Below are 21,015 nucleotides of genomic sequence, written 5' to 3'. Positions count from 1 at the left end.
ACAGCCCTCAAGGTTTTCCTACAGAAATTCTGTAATTTACTTGAATTGAGTAAGTCTGTTTGGTTAGTTCAACAAGGCAGAAATTGCATCTTTCCTGCTAGATAAGCCCTTTCGGGCATGTGTTGCTGGCAGTGCTATTGAGAAACCGACTCTAACGTGGTTTGGTCAATTAAAGTGTGTTTCTTGCCCTTTCACATCCATGTCGCTGTATCTCACACTCCCTGCCACCTGTTCAGTGAAGCACAAGCTGTGCATAGAGATGAACTGTCTCTGTCTGTGTGTCTTTTTCTTTGTCTCTTTCCATTGCCTATACACATCAGGCGTTACAGGTGTGATCGAGTGAATCTCACAATCGTATCCAGGTCACAATGTACCCTAAAATCAAAGGACAAAGAGAAAATGGCTGAAAAGCAAACTAAAGCTGTATGTGTGGCCACACTTTCTTCCAAACTGTTTTTTACTGTAATGCATGTAATGTTTCACAGATTCTTCTCAATGGTGATTCATTTTAATACAGTATTTTCTGTGCATAAATTACAATTAAACTTTTACATTGAAATTTATAAACGTATATAAAGCTATGTAAAGGGGAGTTGTATGTGGTTATATTTCAAGTAAAATAAAAATGGTATTTTTAAAGCTGTTAATTAAACAGGTTAATTTAAGTATGATTACTTATGAATCATGAAAAAACACTTAATGTGTTTGGACAAATTTGATTACAAAAAAGGAGCCTGCAGTCAGAATTTATCCATTTTGTAATCAGTGATGGCTGATGGGTTTTAAAATAGAGGAGGCATACCAAATTATTGCAGTCTAGCGAACTGGAGGATTTAAAGGGCTTTTTTACAGGAAAATTACATTACACATATATGCACATGCACTATACAAGACAATATAAATATAATATAATTTCACTTATTTAGCAATTGAAGAAAAGCCAGGGTTTAGACTTAAGTAATATTTTATGGTGTACATTGGTGACAAAAATCCACATTATGAAGATATGAAATTAATAAATGGGAATTTTAATAACAGTAAATTGCTTATTTCTGATTTTCCTTTTCAAAATTTGGCTGTGCCTTCTTTGCCTCTCTGGACAAGCTGCCACTATTTGTAATACCTATTCAGAGCTTTAATCTGTTACAGTAAGGTCTTTAAATTATTGTCATTTGGGGGCTTCTTGTTATTACAACTGGCATATCATATAATTATTCAATACAACGGTTTATTTTCCTTATATTGATATTGGATTGAAATATGTACCAATAATAAATCCCTCTGAATTTTTGGGCGGGTTTTGTGAGATTCAATCCTATAGACGCCCATGATGTTGCAAGCCCTATCGTGTAGCATACCACATTTAACTGTGTCACCATCCTGGAATGTTTGGATGCAACAGACACTTCTCCCTGCTGTTAAAAATTCACATAGTTATGAAAAGTGTCCTTGCAGTGCACCGACAAAGGACCATATCCCTACCTCACCTCAATGCCTCAGGCTATGTCTGTGTGCCTAGAAAATAAGCAGCATACTCTCAAAAGAAGCCCCTGCCTTAATAATAGCAGCACGTATTCCTGTTCCAGTCTCAAACTCTCAACCTTCACTTCAGTGCATACAGATGTCTATTATAAGAGGTCTGGTCAGACACACGCAGGTCTCCATGGTCCTCTGCAGGGCTTGCATTTGTTTAAGTGGGTTGAGTCAGTCTGCCTGCACAGTGCTGCGTTAAAGGTGAGATCAGCATGCTGTCCTGTAGAAGACGGCTTTGGCTCGCTTCACTATTCAGTCAAGGGGGAGTGCACGTAGAAGGAATTGCATTCACTGTTACTTCTATTTATTTATTTGTATGCATGCGTTGTTTTGCCGCCCGATTCACTAAAGAAGTTATGCAAATCGTATAATGACAGAAATCTGTGTAGAACACAATTAGCATGGTACAATTCCCAGTCTTGCGAGTCCTGATTCGATTTGATTTGATTTCACACACTTTTGATTTGATTTCTGATTCATTTAGCTTACATATGAAAAAAAATCTCTCTGCAACTTCTGTAAACAAACAGAGGTAGTGTTTCAGACTGCTTCAAACCAGTTTATATGATTCATTTGTTGGTGAACCACACTAACTGCACTGTTTATTTTTGATTCACTAAAAAGAATTGGCCCTTAAGAGTCATTTGTATGTGAACCCAACTACACTGAATCACGCAGTATATTTTTAGTTTACGAAAAAATAATTTGTTTATGAATCAGTGATCACTTTGTTTTTGATTCACTAAAAAGAACCAGCCCATAGGAGTTATTTGTTCATGTACCAACTACACTGAATCATGCTGTATGTTTTCAATTCACTAAAAATAATTATTTCATCAGAGTCAAAAATGTTTGTGAATCAGACTACACTGGTCACATTCTGTGATCGGTTTTTGCATGCAGCCATGAGGACAACTTAACAGAAAGACATTTCTTGCAATTATTTTGTCTTTTTATTGCATCAAAACTCGCTGTATTCAACTGGGGTAACATGATTTCTTTTGTCAAATCGCTGAAGATTTAGCAGTGGAGGAGTGCTAGAATCAGCTCTTTAAAATATCCGAAAGTGCACTCATCAACTTTGCACCTCTGATGTGCCAGATTTAAACCCTCATTTGATGAGCTTTTGATGAATACGTGCTGCCACGATCAATAGAAACTTTACATAAGCATCTCTTTGCCATTTTATTTCAGTTTTCTGCTTACTTTGCCATGCAAATAGCTGAAAAGAACGAAAATGACCTGTACTATATACGACAACGCACTTTTCTGCGCATTTAGCAGCTGTTTAAACTTGATTGTGGTTGTTTAGAGACTAAGATGTTCTTTGTTGTGGCAAAAACTGTTGCTCCACAACAGTTTAGTGAATTCTCCCTTGGTGCAACAGACCAAAAAGGCTGGAGAGAGAGAGAGACAGAGGTTGTGCATGGATGAGGCAGCTATCCTCTGAGAGTTTCTGCTCTTCATTTCATCAAGTCAATTATTTCAGCACTCCAGGCTCTGTGCCCGTCCGCTCCTGAAAGCCTGGGCCATGGATGGGTCAATTAGCCTGCATGCACCACCAGAGGCCCTCTACAAGGAGCAGGATGAGAAAAAAAGATGCTCTGATTTCTTCGCCTGCCTGAGGTGTAATGAAGACTTCCCTAATAAAGACACCGCCCTTGACTGAGCCGCACACTTTCGGTGTACCTACTGTTCGCTTCTGAGCACATAGTCACGTCGGCGTGTGTTTGTGTGCTTCATTATTCTGCGTGTGCCTGCTGTCTTAATCAATTACTTCTTGCTTGTTAACAGCACTGGGGACCAGATTCAGTGGGCGAAGAGCATTGATCCCCAGTTCGCATTTGCATCATGAGTGGGTTGTTCTCGTTCTTGGCCAGACTGCGGTCTGCAAACTTCTCTGGATCAGCTCATTAACCGATCGCTTACTTTCTTGCCCCATGTTTAGACATGCCGTGATGGACGGGAACTCTTTTAGTGCATAGTTGTGCATTGCTATTAGAGTGTCTACATCCACAGGAAGCCCATCAGAGTCTTAATCTCTCTCCCCACTTCCCTCATTATTATTTCATGTGGTTAGTCAGAAACGAGAGGTATTATGTTGACAGCGTGATGGTTTTAGGCTAATGGAAGGGCTTGTTGAAAAAGCCGAGTCAAGTTAATAGTATGGACGAAGCTCTGCCAAAAGCAGATTTCCTCTTGTCAGTACGGAATTAAGTCGTTTTAGATGGTGTTTATTAGACCGCTGTAGGCGATGTTCCTCCTCAGCAAATGTCATTAACGGCCATCTTGTGCTAGTCGTGGAGGAAGGCCAATTATTGCTGTGCGCCGTGATCCTTGAACGTGTGTTTTTCCATATGTCTTAATGAAAACAGTACAGAGAGTCACTGTGCGGTGGTCGATTCAACTCTTATGGGGTTGCAAATTTATTGGAACATAATCAAACACACATCTACTGCTTCCAGAGAGCTGGCCCTGATAATGAACGGAGCTTTGCTTTGGTCCTCAGAGCAAATATTTGCTCAGTTCTCAGAGGAAAGTCACAGAGCTATGCCCTGCTGAAAAGATATTGCCGATTTGCTGCTGTTGCCACCAGACTTCTTAACTAGCTTAACCAGTTCCATGGTCAAGCAGTTTCACCAGAAAGAAAGACAGGTAAACCAGCACTAACCAACATGAACCAATTCTAGAAAGCCTTCACAAGTTGAAAAAGGGTTTCAGTTAATGCATACGTGTTTCTTTGCAACCATTCAGAACTCCCTAGAAACCATGCAAAACACTATCTGGAAAATATAGTTTAAGCTGGTAACTTAGTACTGGTTTTGATCTGTTCTGATGCAGTCTTTAGCTGTGCAAGCTGGTGTTTGGTCCAAGATTGGACAGCTAGAAATCTACAGTATTTCTACCAAATTTCACAACATAGTTACCATGGATTTGCTACCCACCATGGATGGATTTTCCAATAGGGAAATCATCTCAGTATCTAATATCATATGGCTAATTTGTTGAGAGAGACTCTCAGTTCATCTCAGTTCAAACATCTCTGTAGCTGCACTGCAGTCTTCAGGGCCGATGGATCCCAGTTGAAGTCCGGACATTGAAAGGCAAGCGGGAGAGAGGATGAGAGAGTAAAGGGAGTTGAACAAATAGCCCCTTTGACAATGCTCTTTCCCTGCACTGTAATTGCTGTCGCCCATCAGAAAGATGATTCACATCGATGAAAGACATCCACGCCTATCTAATGCTAACACTCTCCTGACATGGCTCGCTAAACCAGCTGCTTTATGCATGACCATCGCTGTCAGTGTACCGTTGACAGCAAAGAGCACTGCTGCTTAATGCCATTTTAGAGATGGAATAATAGCTAGCTTAACAAAATAGTGAGGAATGAGGTTTAAAAAAAAGAAAAAAATAGACAAAAGCATGTTTCCAGTCAAAGTAAAGTGGTAATTAGCTGCTTTTTTACTTGTTGGATGGGCGACCATTGATTTGGCAATGACTCTTTTTTTTGGGGTGTGTGTAGATGCACTGGACAAATCCCTCAATTAAACTGAGCAAACTACCAATTGCTGATGAGACAGATGGTGGCGCGAACCTGGACTGGTGTTTTCTATTGATGGGATATGGTTTACAGAGGGATGGGGTACCTTCGTGATTAGGGTACCATATTTAATAAGGGTGCAGAATGGTGTGACTTTACCTCAGCAAGTCCTCATTAGTGATGGGCTAAAAGCCAGACTAATTAATCAGGAAATATTGAGGTATTTTAAGCATATAGATATCAGCCAATTAGGAAGATAGTACTGTGGCACCAAACTATATATAGTGTGTGTGTATATATATATATTCTATCTATATATATATATATATATATATATATATATATGTATTCTATCTATCTAATACTAATTATATAAAATATAACATATACTATATGTTTGGATTGGATTTTTATATATATAAAAATGTATTATAAAATATTACATATTTGCCATACACAAGCCATCAGTCATATCTTTTAACCATAAAATCTGATTCTGGAGTCCCCAATATTCCATGGCAAAAAATAATGTCTAGATAATGTTTACCTGGTTGAAAAAAAAAACATGGATACTTCTGTCGGTTAATACCACCATAATTTTCGTGTGGATCCATGGCTCTGGGCAGGCAGAAATATTTGATTTAGAAGATGAACAGACTAACATTAGAAGAGATGAAAGCACCTTGCCAATGCAAACACTGTGTTTTATTAGTGCTGCTGCTCGGAGGCCCTTAGCTGCTAGATCAGGCTCAACACGCTATAGGCACTGAATTCTCAATCATGAACTTTCTGCAGAACTTTTTAAATTGTAATTTTTCTTCTAGAAGTAGGGTTGGGTTTGCTGTAGGTTTGTTATGTCTGGCTGTGGAGGCTGTTTATAATGAGGGATCAGTATTAATATATTTATTCAAGCTTCAGGTCAAACCTGCGGACTACCTCTTGGTCTCTCTCGCGTGTCTCTCCATGCGTAGTAATGTGCCTCGCTCCCACTTAATGAGACTTTAGGAGTAAACTGATGTTAATTATGGTCTTCTTTACATTCAGATCACTGAGCTCATCCCTGCATCCCTACTCCACTTCTCTCTTTTTTATATGTTTAAAAAAGGTATTTTTCGTTGAGAGTTGTATATCTGCAGGTAAGCGTGATTATATGCAGCAGATGGTGATTATGTTGCATTATATTGGATTATATGCTGTGCATATTATGTCTTCATTGCCTAAATTTATGCGTAGATCAGTCGTCACGCATGCACAATGAAGTCCTTCATACTGTTAGAGGTATTGCATCAATAATTTCTACAAATATAATTTTGCCTGTGTGTGTATACTGTATGTATATAATGAGACTGTTCTAGCAGTGTGTTTAGTTCTTCAGGCATAAGCTAGACTTAGGCAGTGTGTTTTCAGGTATCATTCAAGCTAACAGGGAGTCAATACCCAGCAGCCATGCTGAGTGATTCTGTACAAAAGCACATGCCCTGCGTGTTTGCAGCTGGTGTGTCTGAGGGAATCTACGCCTAATGGAATTCCAACCAATTACTGGCTTTAGTCAGAGCTTCATTAATTCCATCAAATCACCGGTCTGGATGCATTTCATTCACTTTCCTTTAATTAGACAGGCCTTAAATCAATTAGAGTCTAGGGCTGGCAGCAAAACACCACAATAGCACCTTTCTGCGGGTTTTTATAGATTAAGAACTGTGGAAATGCTTCCCTATGGGGATGCCTCAAAACCTTTATACAGCAAACACTATTACTTTTACATTAAAAGCACGTCATTATTGAACAAAAGCTACTTTAATACGTGAATATCTGAAGTTCTGAAACAAAGTCTGATGTTAGTAAAACCTACGGTGGATCAATTTAAACAAAAAATAAATAAGTTAGCAGTGTTGTAGCATACAAAATCTACTGCATTGCAGTGGGTCTTTCTGGTCAAATGATCAAAAGTCAAAATCAATCATTACGAAAGTGTTAACTCAGCACAGTTTTACATTTTCCCACAGGTGGAGGCACAGCATTCCAGATTTATGCCTCCAGATACATTTCGATTGGTATTTTACTGCTAATACAGCAGTAATTAGAAGAGATAGGCAGGAGATCCAGAGTACTTGAGTGAAATTACAGCAATGATCAATAATGAAGACGCATTAATTTTGTGACTTGATTTTTCCCAAAGCGTTTTACACCTGTCAAAGTCCAGATGCCATATGCAAACATACAAAATGGGCTGTGATTTTTAAGTGTCTGATTTATTAGGGTGGCATTTTGGGAGGTACCTTGCAGTCCAAGTGTTTAAAAAGGGTGGCAACTGGCATCCCGCATTGAAACAGTCAGCTTAATCCAGAATAAGTTTCTCAATTAAATTCAGTTGTATAGTGTTTTTAAAGTTTTACACATTGCTGCCAAGGAGCTTTATGAAATGAAAAAAAAAAGATAAAAAGAAAAGAAAATGGTATCTAACAACCCCCAAGTGAGAAAGCCACAGGCAACAATGGCAAGAACAAAAATCCCTAGGATGTTTAAGTAGACAAGGATGTAATTTGAGCTGTAATTTTCAGTCAGAGCAGCAAAGGTCTTTAACATTTAGTGCGTTTACATAGTGTGCATTATACAAATATTAAAATTCAATATATTCAAACCAAAAAACACAAGACACAAAAAATTATTTTTTTTCTTTAGTTTTGATATAACGAATAAGAAAAAAAGTGTGCCAACTGGGTTTTGTTAATACAGTTTATGACCTTTCCTTCATATTAAAAATATGTATGTCTGATCTGACACATCTGTACATAAACCAACAATTAAAAATACCGCTCCATCTCCACCTCCGAACCCCCTTAATATTGCACAGCTATAACAACTAAATACTACATTTCTCAAATGGACCAAAATGCACTTGCCTATTTTGGTGAGTGTGTGTTGTTTTGGAGTGCGTGTTGAAAAATCGGTGGTTGCCAAATTCAGGTGCATGCGATCATTACCAGTTTACCATGCTCTGATCTTTCGCCAGCATGAAGTCAACCCAGGCCTCTCTAGACAGGCTGAAGAACTGTTGCGTAAAGCTCTAGATTTATAGGACATTTTTCAATCACAGAAGCATATCTGACGTCAACGCATTCTGATGGTTGGCAGAGAACAGTGGAACCGTCGAGTCGTATTCAGTGTGGCTTTATGCCCAGCAGGTTTTAAATTAAGAAGAATGTTGAAGTTATGAGGTGGTGCCAAAAGCCCTTTCGACGGTCTGTTTGAGCGCAAGCAGAGTAAGATAAACACTGAGTGCTTGTGAGAAGCTCCTTCAATCTGCTCTCGTGTTTAGCCGCTAATATGTTTGGGTTTGATCATGGGCACGGCAGGCGCCGTTTGATGAATCGCAGGCTGCAGAGCGAAGCGGAGAAGGCATTGATTTCCCCAGTGCCAGTTCTTTTACCTCCCTCTCTCCTAGCATAGCTGTTCTCTGTGAGGGGTTTCGGAATCCTTGGAGCTGATTTAGAGGAACTGGAGAGTGCAGAGTATTCCAGCTGTCAAGCTCTAGTGCCAGATCGGCCGTCTGAGATAATTAGCGTTGTCACAATACCAGAATTTCTATAGTTAATGCCAGTGAAATTTCTCAATTATCAACTCCAATTTTAATACAACACCAAAAACTTGATGCTAATGGACACATTTGACCTTTATTTAAAAGGTATAAATGCTGTACATTGCTGTTGAGAAGTTTGGAGTCAGCAAGATTTTTTAAAGAAATTATTACTTTTATTCAGCAAGGACACATTAAATTAATCAAAAGATAGAGTAAAGACTTTCATAATGTTACAAAGGATTTCTATTTCAAATAACTGCTGTTCTTTTTAACTTTCTACTCATCAGAAAAATAGCTTTGCCATCATAGAAATAAATTACATTTTAAAACAGTACAACAGAATCAGATAAAAAATAAAAGTTATTTTAATATATAATCATATTTCACAATAATACTGTTTTACTGTATTTTCTGATCAACTAATGCAGTGCATATTGGTACCATGTCGGTCAATATTAGTGTTTTTTTGTACTGTCAATGCCTGAATTCACTTGTAGCATTTAAAACGGTTTTAGTTTTTAGGACTTTGTTTTTAGTTTATTTAGACAAAATAACATAGATCTTAATATCAGCAATTTATCGATCATTTGCCGTAGCATGAATATAATTACTAACTGATCATATTGTAATGTAATACATTATTTCATTCAAGTAAACATCAAATATTAAAGAGCAAAGCAATACATGGTTAGCAGTGAATGGTTTTCTCTGGTCAGATCTCTTTAGACTGAAGCAGAAGGCCTCTTGTTCACCATGGGAATGAAAGCGACATTTATTTGGGCGAATTTCTTTTAACAAAAGCAAAGAGAACAAAACATCTAAATAACATTGCCAGGAATAAGGCTAAATTCTGCTGTGAAATTACCCAGTGGGAGCAAGTTGACCCTGAGGACAGTACGAATGCTCAGCGAATATTAGCACTATTAGTTTGGTGAGCACAATAAAAGCACTTCAGACACAGTGAATCATCTCTCCCTCTCCTGATGCCGCCCAAAGCACTTGCACTGGCCAAAGCTTATTCTCTTTGAATAAAAACACGCAGAAGAGGCTTTTTTTGTCCACACCAAATACTATAAACAAGTATTAGGTTTTGTTGATGGTGGGATTGCCAGTGCGTATGCATTTGTTAGAGTTTAAACATCTTCCGGTCTTCAATATTATCTCAGCAACATTGCACTCTGCAAAATAGGAAATGCTTTTGAAGAGATCGACCTATTCTTTGAATGGCCCAATGTCCCAGTGAGACATGTTTTGGGATGAAATAATTTTCCTGCAGAGAGTTTTGATTTGAAGTCCAATAACTCCACTTTGAGGCTTGATAGTTCTGACAGAAAAAAAATTCTCCTTGTTGGTTTAGTTTTGTTCGCGGTGCCCAGCTGTAGCTAAAGCTGTGTGATACTGGGTTTCCATTCCTTTTAACCAATGAATTTCTGTGACTTTTCTAAAAAAAATATTATTTTATATAGGCACTGCTGTTCAAAATTTTGGGATCGGTAAGATTTTTAATTGAGTCTCTTATGCTCAACAAGGCTGTATTTATTTGATCAAAAATACAGAAAAACAATTGCAATTTCTAATTATGGTTTCCTATTTTAATATACTTTAAAATATTATTTATTTCTGTGACGCAGTGCTGAATTTTCATCAGCCATTACTCCAGGCTTCAATGTCACATGATCCTTTAGAAATCATTCTAATATGCTGATTTATTACCTAATATGTTGAAACTGTTATGCTTAATATTTATAATATAATATAAATATTTGTTTTGGAACCTGTGATACTTTTTTCTTTGATTGTTTGATGAATAAATAGTTTAAAAGAACAGTGTTTATTCAAACTAGAAATATTTTCTAACAATATTAATAATATGTCTTTACTATCACTTTTTATCAATTTAACACATCCTTGCTGAATAAAAGTATTAATGTATTTTTTTTTTTAAAAAGGAAAAAAATTATTGACCAACTTTTGAATAGTATATTGTAACACAAAATTTCTAATTTGAATAAGCACTGTTCTTTTTAACTTTTTATTTATCAAAGAATCCTGAAAAAAGTATCACAGGTCCCCAAAAATATTAAGAAGCACAGCTGTTTCCAACATTGACTATAAATCAGCTTATTAGAATGATTTCTGAAGGATTATGTGACACTGAAGACTGGAGTAATGATGCTGAAAATTCAGCTTTGCTTCACCGGAATAAATTATATTTTAAAGTATATTCAAATGGAAAACTGTTAATTTAAATTACAATAATATTTCACAAAATTACAGGGGTTTTTTTAGCATAAGAAACTTATTTAAAAAACAATACTTACTGTAAAAACTTACTGATCCCAAACTTTTGAATGGCAGTGTGTTTTATAAAAGCAGTTTATAGCCATTAAAATATTTTATAATTCAGCATAAATAAGAAAACATTTATATTTTATTTTAATATTCATTTAATTTCCATGACTTTTGCAGATCTGGAAATCATGCTTTTAAAATTCCCTAGTATTTCCAGGTTTTCCATGACTGTGGGAACCCAGCTCAATCTAACAGTGAACAAATAGATGTGGTCATCACAGGTTGTTTAAATAAGGTGACAACCGGTTGTGAGACATTTCTGACATTCAAACTGTAATCCGTCTGATTTCACTTCAGATAACTCTGGTCTCTGATGCTCTGTCGCTTAATGTTCATATTTGAACACTTTTCCCTCATTATGCGGTGTCATGAGAGACTTTTTGACACATTTTAGCATTTGAATGCCTCATGCATTAGAATGCTTTAGGTTATGTTTTGCAAATGTTTTTTTTATGTAGTATCTCATGCTGTTCTGACGTTACTTACAAATGCACTGTGAGGTCTTAGTTTAGCATTTTTGTCTGGTCTGCAGTTCTTAAAGTAGGTCTTGTTTTTTTTTTTAAAGCAGGTCTATTTTTACATTTACATATTTTTACATAAAAGACCAGTGCTTGTTGTGGAACACTTGCAGGAAAAAAGAAAAAACCAATGTGAGACACAACACTAGCCAGAGACTGAATGTAATTATGTGTATGGCTGTACTACACTAACAGCAGTGCGTTTTTAACAAACGGTCTTACGATTTAAGCACAGCACAGAACAAAATAACAGAACAAAAACTGATTAGTTGTTATTGGACAACCAGTTGACCATTGTGACTCAGCCCTACTTTCACAATTACTGCCTTGCTGCAAAGAAAATTACACCTATTTTAAGGACCAAAAACATTTTTTTACACATTATGTGCATGACAATTAAACGTGTTCCTTTATTAAAGTTCTCATTACTGTAAAAAAAATTCCATACTCAATACTAACATACAAAAAAAACACGAATGTAATACCAAAATAACAATCATCATGTCTCACAAAATTATTTGTTACAAGCATAAATTAAATTTAGTACAATAAATGATACCACTATGTAAAAATATTTTATTAAGTTTGTCAATATCCAGGATGATTCTTCTATCCAAAACACAAACGCTTTCTAAAATAGAAACAGGAAGTATTTTAACATATGCTGTCTGTTAACCAGAATCCTTTTTCTTTTACATTCAATGAAATGCCCAGGCCCTCACAGAAGCTGACTCACTTTCTGACTGAAAATTCATTGCATTAACATGATTGCACTATGCAAACATAACAATCAACAGCACATTTACCTAGTTGGTTGTAAGATAATAATATTCAGCTGAAGACACCATCACAATCAACTTAAAACATGAACATAACATATCCTGAACAAACACAGTGCATCTAAATGGAGTAGCCTGCTACATAGCTGAAATGCTAATATTAAACAGCCTTACCTTCCAATTGCTGTAGACTTGAGTTACACATCCTATGTGATTTGACATCATTCTTGAGCCACTTTTCCACTTTCAAAACCATTGTAGCAGCTCCAGGCTGATATTCCAGGACACTGTTTACCTTTTACCTACAGGGTTTTCTCAACAGAGCCCCGCTTTCAATTTCAAAATGGCCACTGTGTGAAATCAGAGAATCAAGGGAAGGGAAAAAAGTTTCTTTATGTGAAATATAATTATAAAACACTTTCTTTTGATTTTGGGATAATATATAACCTATTTTGCTGAAGAAAAAAGCTTAATCCATCTGAAGCTAGTTTGATGGCCTTAGATGGTTTTAGCTGGCTTAGATGGCCTAGCAAATCAGACCAGCCTGACCAGGTTGAGAAACCAGCTTACACCAGCAAACCAGTTTTAGTTAGTTTAAGCTGTTTCTTTTAGCCATGCAATCATGTTGTGACAGGTTTCAGGATTAGACAAAACCTTTCCTATCTACATATCCCTCTTTTCTTGACTTTATTTACTGGCGGGGTCTTCCAGCAGATTGTCTGTTGTACCTGTGCAGGTATCATGTGTCTGTGTGCTCCTGGTGTATTTTAGCACAAGTCCTGTGTGCTGTCCAAACAATCAGTAGTCTTTAGATGCATTTAGACCCCCGCTATGTACACATTGCTCTCCACACCTGTCCTTTTCGGCTGTCATCCTCTCAGTTCTTCCACGGGATGTATTATTAGCTCAGAGCTTTTAGCAAAAAAGTGTCTCGCTTTTGTCACTTATCAGAACCTGTTGAAAAAGTCAGAGTGCCAGACTGCTAAGCCTTTTTAAAGGAATAGTTCAACCAAAAATTAATATTCTGTCATCATTTACTCACCCTCATTTCTTTTCAACCCCATACTCTGTTTTTTTTCCTTTGAACACAAAAGGGGAATTTTGAAGAAGACATTTTCCATTAAGTTCATAGCGAAGATGTCTTGTCAAGCCTCAAAAAGGACGAAAAAAGTATGGAAGCTTGTTTCTGCATCAGAGTAAAAACTATTTTCTTAACGCACATGTCACGTGATTTCATAATTGCGACTTTGTATCATATGAGACTTTGTTAGATGAACTGCAATGTTTTATCTCACAATTGCAAGCTTTATTTCATATAATGAGAATATCTCGTTTTTTGTGAATTTATATCATACAATGTAACTTTAAATTGCATGATTCTAGCTGTGTATTATAAAATTTGATGCAACTTAATAATTGACATCTTTAACTTTTTATTTCATAACTGTTCATTGTACAATGTGACTGTATTGCACGATTGTGACTTCATATTGCACAATGTGGCTAAATATTATATAATTGTAGTTTTATGTTATACAATTGCAACTATCTCACAATATATGACTTTAAATTGCAACTTCACACATTTCACACAATTTTACACATTTATTTCACATTTTATATTGTAAAATTGCTAAATTATATCTCACACAACTTTTATATTGTACAATGACACTTTATATCACATTTAAATTTCACAATTTCTGCTTTTTATGACACTTTATATTCTTGTTTTCGACTTTGCCACAATTACCTGTGTAATATTTTACTCTGTGGTGGAAACAGGCTTACTTTAAAATAAAAAAAGCAATACAATTCTCATTTTGTGTTCAACAGAAAAAATATTAGCCAGCCCACAGGTTTGAAAAAAAATTTGGGGGGGGAAATATTACTTTAGCCAACACATCGGCTATTGTGTGCATATTGATTGCTTGTTTAATGCCAGTATTCTTGTATCTAGAGGCAGATTGGAAAGCACTGTGAAATGTAATTTCTGTGCAGAATATTCCATATTCAGTTGTTCAAAATGACCTATTCTGCTGAATTGTTGTGTTATGTGTTTTCTAGCGTGCATCTATATCACTGATGTTGTTTCTGCTTATCAGCTCTTTTATCCTCTGCAGTGCAGCCACTCGGTCAATATTAAAACTGCTATCACAATGAAAAGTTGCGAAAATGGGGAACGATTGCCCTGGAGGCAAGGCTGACTGTGTGCAGAAGAGCGGTTGCCTGCAGCTCTCGTCTTCGGGTTGACCAGAATTTGAACCTTCGTTGTTCAGACTCTTTGATTAGTCTCTCTTGGAGACAGAGCACTGATGGAAGTGGGCGGACCGTGACGTTCCTTCAGCCCTGACCTTTCAACCCCCTATACTGCTTTACCTAAATGAACATGAGGCCTCATTGCCATGACAACCTTACCAGGCATTAATAAAGGGCCCTGCAACCTTTAAGTACTAAGTTTTGCTCAACACTCTGAGAAATCAATTCATGCACCATTCAGACTATTATTGCGCAAACATACCTTTCGTTTCACAATGCCAACCGTTTCTGCTCTCCAATCTACGATCGACTGTTGCGTAAGACAGTAGGATGTTTATGGTGCTCGTCGGCACAAGTGACAAACAGTGCTGTCGTGTCGGCAACAGAATGATGCAGTGCAGTCTATCATTCCAGATTACAATGTTCACCTTCCATGTCTGTCATTTTATTCCGTGCCTAAACGCACATGCTAACGCACAGACAATTACGAATACATGCACTTCCCATTAGAGACTTCCAGACTGGTTATGTGTTGAAAAACCACCGCCTGAACATAATTCATTGGTGCTGCTGCGTTGAGTCATGCCTTTTGTGCTTTCAGAATCTGCAAACACGTCTAATTTAAAATGAAGATGCATAACGTGCACGTCTTGGGAATAATCAAAACAAGACCTCAGCTGCCTATCCTCCCTCCCATTTCTTGTTGCTCTGTTTCAGAGTTGAGATAATGCCCTGATGTCTGTGTACGCGCGCGTGTCGCATTTGACAGTCATTTCTGCCGATGCTTCACAGCCGCTCTGTTTGATACCAACCCGCCATCTAAAACAGGATGTTCTTGTCTTGTATTTTCCAGGGAGCTGTGTGGAGACGGTTATAGGTCTGTACGGTGAGACCATTGAAGTGCCATGCAACAATGGAAATAACAAGCCAGATGGCCTTATTTTCACCAAATGGAAATACGTGAGTGTTTCTCTGAGCATCTGGGCTGTTACTCTACCCTGCTAGCCAGTCTGGGTAGCCAAGCAATATACAGCTACTCTCATCCTCATATTGATTTCTAATTTAATCCCTATAGGTGCTAAATGTGTGTTTGTCGGTTTGCTAACGGCCCTGTTATCTCGTTCAGGTGAAAGATGACGGCTCTCCCGGCGATCTTCTCGTGAAGCAGGCTCAGAAAGATGAGGCGACTGTATCCGCCACAGACGGCTACAAAAGTAGAGTTAGCATCGCCGCCAACTCCAGCCTCCTGATAGCCCGAGGCTCACTGGCCGACCAGAGAGTTTTCACCTGCATGGTGGTGTCTTTAACCAACTTAGAGGAACACTCTGTGGAAGTGAAAGTTCACAGTGAGTATTAATAAAACACACACACGCACAACATATTAATAAATAAGAGCAAATCAGAGAGGAGAACAGGAAAAATCAAGCACAGCTTCAGTCTATGATGAAACCGAATGTAAGCATCAGATCTCAAATTGGACTGGAAAAGGGGTGTAGAGATGTCAGATATGGGAGAGAATAACATGGGTGATCCACTTTTGTAGCCTTGATCTAGTTGCATGCTTTTAGATGGATACCAGAGAAATGATATTGATAGTGTGCACAGTGTTCTACCATAGATCAGAAAGATTGGCTGTGCTTGGGAATGGATTGTGCATACTAAGCAATATATATTATATATATATATATATATATATAATTTTTTTTTTACTTTACACATTTTTAAAACATAAAAACATATCAGTGAGTGAGTGGCATACAGTTATCATTTAGGTAAATCCAGTTGTAATCCAATATTGTGTCAAAAAATTATTTGAACTTTTGTCCAATCAAAAATGAGTCAGAGGTTTTCTAGTGCGTTCATCACAATGGAAATGGAGGGCCAAGTGGAGGACACAGTATTAGTCACAGTGCACTCGGGTTGTAACTATAATGGATATTTTAGCAAACAACGTACTGTAGGTGGTCTGGGTAGTTGACAGTTCAAGCACTTTGTTATATATGTAAAAACTTAGCATATATACTAAAACATTTTAAATATATATAAAATATATGTACTTTAATTTTCTTTGTAGAATCCATAAAAATGAAATGTCCAAGAAAACTAAAATCTAACTACCCACATTCTATGCATAGACGCATTTTGTCAACAGCATTCATACTGTATACTGCTGTATGCACAGGATGATGATATGCTTTATCAAACATACCTACATACTTTTTGATATCTTATCTCTTATTTCAGAAAAACCATCAGCCCCTGTAATCAAAAACAATGCGAAAGAACTGGAAAACGGCAAACTGATGCAGGTGAGTCACGCTCTTTATGCACTTCCCTTTAAGACCCAGAGCTTCAGCTGCTGCTGCTGTTGTTGTCTCCTGTATCCAGTGTTTGCTCCAGTACACAAACCAGCCAGTGTACTAACAATGTGCAGGATCAAACCCTGTGCCTTTGTTTTCATTACCCAGCATGCCTCTCCAGTAGTCTCAACATTGACACACACCTGCTGTTATCACAGTCAGAGGTGGCTCAAAGACAGCGCTAATGATATGGACATCAGCGAACGCGTCTGTGGGGCGTACACACCTGATTTAGGCAGTGCTCGAGCAATTGTCACCCACGGCTACACAGGAAACAACCACTTTTATGTTGTCTAGAGTTTGCATCTCAAAAGCAGGACGGCAGTAATATTATTCGGTTGCATGAGAACAGGAAGAGCTTTGATTTGAACTACTTGGAGCACAAACAAGGCTTCCCACGCAGTCCTTATGACTGGTGTTTGTAAGTGGAGCTGGGGGTCGTTATTTTTAATTTCCTCCCTCTATCGCTCTCTCTTTTTAATGTAGTTCAGAGGCGCTGGGATCTTAGAGTCTGGCTGAGGCGGAGGTGTGGGGTGGGGAAGGCTGGGGTTGTGTATACAGCATTATGGGTCTTTTTTTTCCGTGGCCACCCACCGAGGTCTGTCTTGTTCAAAGTGTCGAGACTTACTTAGACAGAGAAAGGGGAAGGGCATGGAAGAAAGAGCGCCTCCTCTGAATATAGAACATTTAATACAGTTGAAATGCAGGGTGGCTGAAGGTCTCTGGAAAGAGAAAATTAGAAAGAGAGGGGTGAGTACATTTAAATAGGTGTGCCGCATTTCAGGCTGTAAATGGATTGTATTGAGAGGTTTGTGTACGTTTTTCAGTGATCATCGCAGCAGTTATTATTGAAAGGTGAAGGAGACTCATATTGCTAATCAAAACTGGTTCTTTAGAATGTTTTGGGATTTATAGTATGAATTCTGAAGTCTGGATTGCAGAGATGTAGCTGTTCTGTACAGCCACGGAAAATCATGTGAATCAGAAACATACAGCACGACCAGTGTAGTCTGTTTCTCCAACTAATGACTGTTATGAGCCTGTTCTTTTAGTTTTTTTAGCATGATTTTTACTAAACATCTCATTACTAAACATGTTTTTGACTAAACATCTCACTAGAAGAGCCAGCTCATAAGAGATCATTCATTGGATAATCAGACTGTAGTGGTCATGCTGTGTAGCTTGTTTTGCACTCGGATGACTTTTATAATTTGGTTCTTTTAGTTAAAAAAGCTGCTAAAAATAGCTTGTCACACTGTGTTTTTGATTGTCTAAAACAATTGAGTCATATGAGTCATTCATTTGGTTATGCTATAGACCATTTCATGAGTAAATGGCTTGTCTTGATTGTTTTGTTTTTGTGAAGCAAAGACATACATCACAACCAGTATAGTCTAACTGATTCTCAAAAGAATGACTCTTCTTTTCGGTGAATCAAAAACTGACGTGACTGGTGTAATCTGATTCAGGAATAAATTATTCTTTTGAGACACTTTTTTGTGTGTGAATCAAAAACATATTGGGTGATTAGTGTAGTTTGATTCTCAGATAAATTACTTTTAAGACTTAGTTATTTTTAAGCAATCAAACCTATACACTGAAACCAGTAGTCCAACCGATTCATGAACTAACGACTTAATGATTTAAAGCTCATGAAACGTAAATCAGGGTGGTTACTGACTGGTTGTTCATATAACATCATGTAGTAATTATTATTTGAGTTTATATAAGATTACATGTTTTGTCAGTAGTATATTATTAAAAATAAGGAAATTAAATATATTATAACATAACGCATATATTCAAATTTTTGTTTGTTTAAATATATTTCTTATATTTTAGATTACATTTTTTATGTACATGTTTTATTTTTTTTATGTCGCTAAGGCCATTGTTGAAATTTTAGTAATGCCGCATCTAAAATAACATTTTGCCAAATTAACAATTCTTGTGCCACAGAGTTGTTATTGTTAATTAAAACTGAAACTTTAAAAGTTGTTTTATTTAATTGATATAAAGCTAAAATAAAATAAATTATAAATATTAGATGAAAAAGTTAAACAATAAATTGACAATTAAATGAAATAAGTTCAAATTTGACTACTAAAATAAAAACATTTATAAAATGGAATTAAAAAATAAATTAAAGCTAAAAAAAAAAGTTTAAAAAAAAGACAAATCGCACTAAACTAGTAAAACTTAAACTAAAATTAAAAATACAACTGGAAATCTAAAAATAAAAGCTAATTCAAAATAGTAATAAATACTTTAATAATAGTATATGTGACCCTGGACCACAAAACCAGTCATAAGTAGCACAGGTATATTTGTAGCAATAACCAACAATACATTGAATGGGTCAAAATTATAAATATTTATTTTATGCCAAAAATCAGGATATTAAGTAAAGATCATGTTCCATGAATATATTTTATAAATTTCCTACCGTAAATATATCAAAACTACATTTTTTATTAGTAATACGCATTGCTAAGAACTTCATTTGGACAACTTTAAAGGCGATTTTCTAAATATTTAGATTTTTGCATCCTCAGATTCCAGGTTTTTATAAATAGTTGCATCTCAGCCAAATATTGTCCTATCATAACAAACCATACACCAATGGAAAGCTTATTTATCCAGCTTTCCAGATGATGTATATTTGAAAAATCTACCCTCATGACTGGTTTTGTGGTCCATGGTCACATATAAATAATGCTAAAATGACACTGTTTTGCAAGAACAGTTTGAATTGTTTTGTTTTTTTCGCATGATTTGAATGGAATTGCATTTTCTGTTTTCCAAATTACAAAAATACTAAAACGGTTTCTTTTAAAATAAATGGTTAAATTGGTTGCTAAAACAATGCAGAAAGCATATATAAATAAATGATGCTATTAGCAGGCGGATTTCATTCTTAGTGAATCCCCCAGAGAGTCCAGGAAGGAAAGTGCTTAGTCACAGCTGCTCTGTTCCACGGCTCAGTGGAAGCTACAGGCTTCAGGCAGCACTCTGCGCTCGAGAGGTGATGTATCATGGTCCGGCTCCTGAGGAGGGTCCGGTATGTTATCAGAGATCGGAATCACGGTACAGCAATTTCACCCACCCCATCTCTCCCTCATTCGTGCTTCCTCTAAATCTTGAATTTCTCACGCCACCCTGAACACCTGAACTCATGCATCATCCCGCTGTCTGCTCTGCTCTCCTGCCATTATTACCCTTCTCTCTTTCTGCTGATCTCTCTATCCTGGGGCAGATAGCTCGTCAGCATGTGATCCTGTCAGCGTGTTATTAATGCAGAGCCTCTACGGCCTCTGGCGGCGTTTTTACTCAACCAGAGAGAAGGAAAAGGGCGAGAGAAAGAAAGTGAAGAAATGAAAGACCTGTATCACAACTGTAGAGTTAAAACCCCACCCACTTAAGCTCATACAGATGATGTCATTATATATATATCAAGGTATCTTCCCTGGGCCACCCCATGGCTTACCCACCAAAATTGTAGCAGCAGTGGGATAAAAGTACCTTGAGTAATTATGTCATGAACCAACAGGGAAAGTCCCAAAGTCACTTGCAAATACACACTTAAATTGTATTGAAGGAGATGACACATCATGTGACAATCTAACGTGATACTATGTGTCATGAGTCTATAAATAGATGTATAAGACCGGCGAAACCAAAAGTGTTTGAGTATTGCAGACTTGAACCTCATCCAAATGCATGCTGATGAGAGGTTGTGATACAGTCACTAAAGCAGATGTGCTGTTTTTTTCTGTGTCTGTGTGTGTGTGTGTGTGTGTGTGTGTGTGTTAGTTGGGGGAATGTGTGGTGGAGAATGCCAACCCACCAGCAGATCTCATCTGGATGAAGAATGACCAGCCCCTAGTGGATGACGGCAAGAGTGAGTCCACATCAGTCATTCAATGAAAAGAAAAACATTTAATCAAGTGCACTAAACACATACAATTGATATACAATATAGGGCTTTGTAAGTCTAAATATATTAAAATAATTATAAAAGTGTATATCAGTGTGTAGCCAGTCAGAAATATTTTAAATTGTGCCATGATAAACTGTTAGTTTTCAAATTTAC

General features: G+C 37.0%; 1 protein-coding gene across 2 annotated transcripts in view; it reads left to right on the top strand.

Annotated features, from left to right (window-relative positions):
* The window catches only part of alcama (activated leukocyte cell adhesion molecule a), a 79,391-nt gene that overhangs the window by 39,901 nt on the left and 18,475 nt on the right, over nucleotides 1-21,015 (top strand). For both annotated transcript variants that reach the window (XM_016229735.1, XM_016229734.1), the window contains exons 2-5: nucleotides 15,416-15,522; nucleotides 15,689-15,908; nucleotides 16,807-16,871; nucleotides 20,736-20,823. In XM_016229735.1, the coding sequence (XP_016085221.1) occupies nucleotides 15,416-15,522; nucleotides 15,689-15,908; nucleotides 16,807-16,871; nucleotides 20,736-20,823 (480 nt within the window). The remainder of the gene's footprint in view (nucleotides 1-15,415; nucleotides 15,523-15,688; nucleotides 15,909-16,806; nucleotides 16,872-20,735; nucleotides 20,824-21,015) is intronic.

Source organism: Sinocyclocheilus grahami, unplaced genomic scaffold, assembly GCF_001515645.1.
Source record: "Sinocyclocheilus grahami isolate Dianchi unplaced genomic scaffold, SAMN03320097.WGS_v1.1 scaffold356.1, whole genome shotgun sequence".
Lineage (NCBI taxonomy): Eukaryota > Metazoa > Chordata > Actinopteri > Cypriniformes > Cyprinidae > Sinocyclocheilus > Sinocyclocheilus grahami.
The sequence above is the reverse complement of the archived record's forward strand: the minus strand, read 5'-3'. Positions and strand labels throughout refer to the sequence as shown.